At 41.4% G+C, this 7254-nt stretch overlaps 1 protein-coding gene across 2 annotated transcripts; it reads left to right on the top strand.

Annotated features, from left to right (window-relative positions):
* The first annotated feature begins 2042 nt into the window (after window positions 1–2042).
* C17H3orf38 (chromosome 17 C3orf38 homolog) lies at window positions 2043–6967 on the top strand. Of its 2 annotated transcripts, none has more exons than XM_021659656.2 (3): window positions 2043–2306; window positions 3940–4178; window positions 4644–6967. In XM_021659656.2, exons 1-3 carry the CDS (start codon window positions 2180–2182, stop codon window positions 5304–5306), a joined length of 1029 nt encoding a protein of 342 aa, XP_021515331.1. In that variant the 5' UTR covers window positions 2043–2179; the 3' UTR covers window positions 5307–6967. The 2 variants fall into 2 exon arrangements, with proteins under 2 accessions (XP_021515331.1, XP_021515330.1); XM_021659655.2 differs by having other exon boundaries at window positions 2058–2306; window positions 4641–6967.
* Window positions 6968–7254: the final 287 nt, after the last annotated feature.

Below are 7254 nucleotides of genomic sequence, written 5' to 3'. Positions count from 1 at the left end.
ATTAAAACCTATTTTACTCAGTGTTCCTTTTCTCAGGGAATGGTAACTCTGGTGGTCCAAACCAAAGCTTGAAGTCATCCAAGACTATAACAGCTTCCACTCTATCTCAGGTTATCATTTTCTATCACACAGTCTATTATAGTAGCCTCCCAACTGGACTCTCTTTCCTTTGTTTCTGTCAGTCTGTCCTTGTGTTCCTGTTTGGAACAACTCTGATCATTTCATCTCCAGTGACTGCACAACTTATTATTTTTTTAAAAAACCTATATCTATTATGTGCCAGGCTTTGTAAAGGAAATCAAACAAAAATTGCTTGCCTCACAAAACTCACCTTGTAATGGGATGGGAGTGGGGTGAGTGCAATAAACAATATAGTATGCTAAATTATATAAACACTTGGGAGACAAATGAAATGGATAGGAAACATAAGCAGAGTGTTGGGGTGACTTTGCAGTAAGGCCTCCCTAGTGATATTTTGAAGCAGGGACCTGAATAAACAGAGGGGGAAAAATGAGCATTTGAGATGTCTGAAGAGAAGACCATCTCAAGAAAAACAGCAAGAACAGAGGCTTAGAAGCAGAGACCTGCAATACAAGTCCAAGGTATAGGTCATAAAGAACCCTTGTGATTTATCTGCGGGAATGGATTTAGAAAATAAAAAGAATTCCCTTGTGATTTATCTGCGGGAATGGATTTAGAAAATAAAAAGAATTGCCGTAAGAGGTCAAAAAGATACTGGTCTAGGACTGGAGAGAATGCTCAGAGGTTAAGAGCCCTGGCTGCTCTTCCAGAGGTACTGAGTTCAATTCCCAGGAACCACATAGTGGCTCACAACCATCGATAATGAGATCTGGTGCCCTCTTCTGGCGTGCAGGTGTACACGCAGACAGAACATTGTATACATAGTAAATAAAATATAAATATATTTTAAGATACTGGTCTACAGAATGGTCTACAAATTTCCAGATCTGCATGATCCAGTTCAGTAGCGACTAGCCACATGCGGATATTAAAACTTTATTCCAAATTCAAGTAAATTTGAAATTAAGCTCTTCAGTTTTAGTACTGTATTGCAAGATCTCAAAAGCCAGATGTGGACAGTGGTTAGTGTTGGGCAATACAAAAATATTTTCATCATCTCAGAAAACCCCTTGGACGGGGTTTGAGTCAGTAGCTCACCTGGGGATGATTTTCCTTCTCAGGGAGAAGGTACTTTCATTTGTATCAAGTGAGAGAATGGGCACTCTTTGTGGAAATGTAGGAATGGTGTTAAGCATCCTGCAATGCAGAACTTAACTTCTACAACAATAAATTATCCTACTCCAAATCTCAATAATTTTGTGTTTAGAAAAACCTCTAACCGAAATCCAGTTTCTTATACTCAGAGCGCAAATCACCTTCTACCCAAGGTGTGTGTGTGAGAGTGTGTGTGTTTGTATATGCTTATTTCCCCCATACCAACCATTCAAATCTAAGGGCGTCAGTTGCAGCAGTTGGAGGCGCAGTCCCAAAACTGTGTGGCACCCCGCCCCTGCAGCTGCATATCAGATGCAACTCTGAGGGTTGAGTTGTACTTGTGACCAACCAGCTACAGATGGGGTTCCACTCCCTCATTGCTGGACTCAATCATAAAGTTATCTAGAAGGCGGGCAAACGTGGAATCACGGATACGCACGTTCCGGTTCTTTTAAAACATTTTCTCAGTATAGTGCCTAAAAGTGTATTTCAATTTGTGTAGCTGAAGGATATCTAGGTGCCGGCTCACCTAACTCAGCAGTGGCTAAAGGGAGACAGATACTCAAACGCTCCCGGGCCACCTCCACCTCGCCGGCCCCGCGGTACCACCGGAGCTCGCTTGCGCTGTCCACCCCGCCTCCACCGTCACGAGCCCGCCCACGCAGGCGCTGCACTGGCGGAGGACGCCGTGCTGCTGAGCTTCTTTTCAGCGGTATCCGTGTCACTCTAATCCATTACAAGCCGGAACCACAAGTCCGGAGTCACAGCGTTTCCTCGCTGCCTCTCTGAGCCAGCACTTCCGTCCCGTCCGGGGGCTGGAATACCCTATACTCTTCCGGCACTAGCGACGGACACTTCCGGTTTCTGTTGCCAAGGCGCCGGCCGCCCCGGGCCGCGAAGGCAGCGTTGGTGCCGTCCTCTGCCCCCGTTCCGCGGGGGCGAGATGTCGGGGCTCAGCCACTTAGAGACGGAGGGCTGCCGTAACCTGCTCGGCCTGCTGGACAATGACGAGATCATGGCCCTCTGCGACACCGTCACCAACCGCCTGGTGCAGCCTTTGGACCGCCGAGGTAGGCGCCGGCTGCGCGGGGAGAGGCGGCTCGGCTCCGGCGGCAGCTGGACCCGCGCGGAGGCCGCTCCGGCTGCGCCGCTGGGCAGCGGGCCCCGGGGCCTGCTGGGTCGCACCGCGGTACCGGCCGGGCACAGCTTGGATGGCCAGAGATCAGCCATTCTTGAGAATTTCCAGGAAGCCTTAATAGTGTGGGTTTCAGTTTCCAGTTTCTATTTTCTGAGGAGTCAGCTGCTGCTGCTGCTCCGGCGGTTTTGTTTCTGCCCGAAGGGAGAACAGAAACATATTTTGTGGGTCTCTTACGTAAATTCCTGTGGCAAGAAACAAACGCTGGTGGCCTTGAATCCATATAGGTCAAGGAATGCTCAGTCTCGTCCTACGTATAAAGTTGAGAAGTGGCACGACCACACGTTTTTTAAGTTTAAAAAAAAATGTATTTAAGACAAAGGATATACGTACGTTGAATTAGAAATCATTTAAAACTATCCTTACTAACCCTTACTAAATACGTTAGTGAAACTATGTTTGCTGTGAAGAAAGGGATAAAAATGACAAACAAAACACCCCCCCTCCCAACAACAAAAAATTACTAGTCTAGTAGCTACCCTGAAATGGATGGGAAAAGAGGAGAGCAGCCTTAGGGAGGTTTGAAACGGGGGCCTCTGTGTCTGTGGAATAAGATCTGTGGAAGGTATTTGAAATGAGTGCTTTTATAAAAGAAATGGCATTTTGCACCTATCATATATGTATATTAAAGTTATGTGGTCCCTATTTTCAGCACAACCCTTTATTGTTATTGGTTTTTTGTTTGTTTTGTTCTTTTTGTTGTGTTTTGCTGTTGTTGTTCGTTTGTTTGTCTGTCTTTCGAGACAGGGCTTCTGTGCCCTGGCTGTCTTGGACACCAGGCAGGCCTTGAAATCCCAGCGGATTCTCCTGCCTCTGCCTCCCTGAGTGCCAGGATTAAAGGCGTGTGTCAGCACACCTGGCGGCACAACTTTTAAATTTAAAAACAACTTGATTCTGCCACTTAGAGCTTTGATTATCGGTAGAAATCTGGAGTTTGACAACATTCCTTGACATCTCAAGTGCTGTACTTTTAACCAGTTTCTCAAGGTTTGTGTGTTTTAGTATTTGGAGCATAGAAATAAAAATTTTTTTTTCCTGTATCACTTAATTTTTTTCACTGTGTAGCTTTGGCTGTACTATCAATTTGTACACCAGGCTGGCCTGTGTCTGCCTACCCAGTGCTACCTGGCAAAGTAAAGGGATTTTAAAGTATAAAGGATTTAGCCAGCCAGTGGTAGCCTTTAATCCCAACACATGGAGGCAGAGGCATGAGGGTGTCTTGAGTTCGAGGACAGCCTGGTCTACAGAACCAGTTCCAGGACAGCCATTGATACACAGAGAAATGCTGTCTTGGAAAACAAAACAACAACAACAAAAAACCCAAATTATAAAGGATTTAAAAAGAAGACAAATGGATAAGCCACTTTTTGCTTTTCATAGCATAGCTATCTTAGACAAAAGCAAGTATCAGGACAAGAGCTTAAATACTTTTCAATAGAATTTTTGTTGACATTGGACAAATTTTCAAATGCTTTGTGATTGTCTGTTAATTGTTACTTTTTTTTTAGATGCTATTCATGCAATATTAGTGTATAGCCAAAATGTAGAAGAACTTCTGAGGCGCAGAAAAGTCCACCGAGAAGTGATATTCAAGTATTTGGCAGCACAAGGGGTGATTGTACCTCCAACTACTGAAAAACACAATCTTATTCAGTGTGCAAAAAGGTACTGGGAAAATCAGCCACTGAAACTGAAGGACGCATTGGAGCCAGTTACAAAGACAGAGGACATCCAGCTCTTCCAACAGGTACACTAGATTGGGTTCTAGTGAAACTGCCAAACACCTGGATCTAAGGCGCATGGTTCATAGTACTTGTGTTTTCCAGTCTTATCCTTAGCAGGGGCCTTGTTAAATTTTACTTAGCTAAAATTTAAATGTAAAGGGTTTCTTCTCCTCTGCGTACATTAAGACCAGGAAAGCAACCATGAAAGAATACTTCTCAGATTTACTAGTGTGTATATTATCTATTGAGTTGGGAGTTGGGGGAATGTATTCCTCTTTCCACAAATGAGAACTACTGTATGTTTAGAAAGCATAAGAGTAATTTCATTTTAAATGAAGTCCTACTTCCTTTTTGAAGGAAGTTTTCCTGTAATTCAGTTCCCTTCATTCTGACAAGGGTATTAGCACGTAGCTAGGAAACAGGTTATATAGAAACTTGGATGTAAGATGTAAACCTTTACTTTACTTTCTATTTTCTTTAACCAGCAGGAAAAAGAAGACAAAAAAGCTGAAAAGGTCGATTTTCGCCGCTTAGGAGAAGAATTCTGTCACTGGTTCTTTGAACTTCTTAATTCTCAGAATCCTTTTCGGGGACCACCTCAAGATCAATGGGGCCCACAGCACTTCTGGAGCGATGTTAAGCTTAGGTTTTATTACAGCACCTCAGAACAAAATGTTATAGACTACTATGGAGCAGAAATTGTGAGCCTTCGCTTACTTTCATTAGTGAAAGAGGAATTTCTTTTTCTCAGTCCCAACCTCGATTCTGAAGGACTAAAATGTGCTTCTTCTCCTCATGGATTAGTTATGGTTGGAGTTGCAGGGACTGTCCACCGAGGAAATACTTGTTTAGGCATATTTGAACAAACTTTTGGACTTATCCGTAGTCCTCTTTTGGAAAATACTTGGAAAATCAAATTTATCAACCTGAGAATTGTTGGAGGAAGTTCTCTTGCTCCTGGATCTTCACTGAAACCAGCTGTTACATTTGAACAGAGTGATCTGGAGGCCTTTTATAATGTAATCACTTTGTGTAATAACCCTGAAGTCAGACCTAATGGAAAACAGGCATTGGACAGTGGGACTGGAGACCAGGCTTTATGTAGTGGAGATGAGGCATTGTTGAAAAAAAAAGGAAGTGAATTTGCCTAACCCTCTATAAAGCACTGAGCACTGTCCATCAGCCTAAAAACAACACTGATCATCTCTAAGTGATTGCAGATGTGAGGATTGACATATTTTAGCTGAAATACCTTTTTGGACTACAGACTAATGTGAATGCTTGCCTGTTACAACAAATGTTCTGAAAACTTCTTGTGGTCCACCAAATAAATCCCACTTTAGTTGTAGGTATTGTGTGCCTTAGAAACCTTAGATAATATTTTCATTCTATTTAGTGAATAGCCTACTAACCACTGCACTTTCAAGTGGCAGAGATTAATGCTATTGTTGCTTTTTGGATATCTTATAAATGCATCTTGCTAAAGTGTTGTCATTATAAATCAAAACAAAACAAACCAGGATTTTATGATGTTTAGTATAAATTCAGAAGCCTTAATTACATTGAGTACAAATCACTTTCCAAAAGTCCAGTAATTTAGCCTGGTCGATTTTCGCCGCTTAGGAGAAGCGGCGAAAAACTTACTGCCTTTTTGAAACTTCTTTTTCAAGTTTTTTTTTTTTTTTCTTTTTTTCTAGTCTAAGCAAATATCTCAAAATCTACTTTTCTAAACTATTTTGGGCAATAAATGGTGTTCTCAACATAGACCTTCTTACTGCTTAGGCTCCAGCCAACAGTTTACAGAACATTTACTATAATACCCTAAAGGTGAAAGATATGCTTTGAAATTTTAAAGGTATGCACCGTTCCTAAAAAATTACTGCTCTTTCTGTTGATTGATCTTGACAGAGCTTGAATCTCCTCAAAATAAAAACAAAACTCATTTAGAACTTGGCGTGCAAATTTGCATACATATAGTCTAACATAAAGTCTTTCATCTCTATGCTACTAGATTTAAGAACCACAATTGACTTGACAGGTTGTACAGTTGCCTTAACATTTAAATTTCTTATCATCTGATAACTATTTGCTCATCTGATAGGAATTTCAATTTTTAAATTACCATTTGGAAAAAATTCTGGAAAATGTGATGGTGTATTTATTATTCATGTTAAGTTATTGCACTTAACTCTGATAATCTAGGGAGACTGATTATGCTTATTGGAAGTGAGAGGTAAACATTCACCACCTCCCTAACCCCCCTTTTATTTTTGTGACATGCCTCTATGAAGAGGACAAATCAGTATGTTCTAACATAATAAGGAAGGGAATTTCTTCTTGAGTGTGTAAGAATAGTAGACAGTTTAGATTCAGCCCACAGTTCCTAAGGAGAGCAATTGGCAATTTAACCAGAACGAAGCACATTCTCCTGATATATTGTAGGTAGGAAGGAACAACTATCATGTTTATAAGGCAGTCAGATCACATCCTTTCCCACACTCTACTCATGTATTGAAAAACTCAATTGGATTTTATACATGCTTCCCTTTGTGTGTCAGTGTGTGTGTGTGTGTGTGTGTGTGTGTGTTGCTGTTGTTGTTTGAGACAGGTTTTCTTTGTGCAGCCCTGGCTATCTTGGAAATGACTGTATGCCAGGCTGGCCTGGAACTATTGGAGATCCGTCTGCCTCTGCCTTATGAGTGCTGATATTAAAGACGTGCAACACCACACCCAGCTATACTTTTCTTTGGTTTTAAGTATCAATATAAATATCCTGAGAAATGAATAAGATTAAAAACTATCCTTGTGTTAATTTGTGTCAGTACTACAGAATGTTTTTTTTTGTTGTTGTTGTTGTTTTTTGTTTTTGATTATCTTTAGTATTGAACTTGGGTATTTATAAAAAGCCCAAGGAAGGTACAGCTTCCTTTGTACAGAGTTTTAGGTTAACTTGAAGATTTTGAAGCAATAGATTGTGAGGATTGGCTACTTTTTCAGGTTAATCTGCATCTGGACACAAAATAGATCCTCTTTGCACTGAAATGATAAATGAGCAAACTGCTCTGCAGGGAGGTGTCATGTTTGCCCCACCCCCCACTT

This window comes from Meriones unguiculatus, chromosome 17 (genome assembly GCF_030254825.1).
Source record: "Meriones unguiculatus strain TT.TT164.6M chromosome 17, Bangor_MerUng_6.1, whole genome shotgun sequence".
Classification (NCBI taxonomy): domain Eukaryota; kingdom Metazoa; phylum Chordata; class Mammalia; order Rodentia; family Muridae; genus Meriones; species Meriones unguiculatus.
The sequence above is the reverse complement of the archived record's forward strand: the minus strand, read 5'-3'. Positions and strand labels throughout refer to the sequence as shown.

Excerpts from the sequence above, each read along its gene's own strand:
- C17H3orf38 (XM_021659655.2), top strand. The coding sequence starts at position 2,180 with ATGTCGGGGCTCAGCCACTTAGAGACGGAGGGCTGCCGTAACCTGCTC. Across the intron at positions 2,307-3,939 it reads GCAGCCTTTGGACCGCCGAG|ATGCTATTCATGCAATATTA; the intron begins GTAGGCGCCGGC and ends CTTTTTTTTTAG. Across the intron at positions 4,179-4,640 it reads ACATCCAGCTCTTCCAACAG|CAGGAAAAAGAAGACAAAAA; the intron begins GTACACTAGATT and ends TTCTTTAACCAG.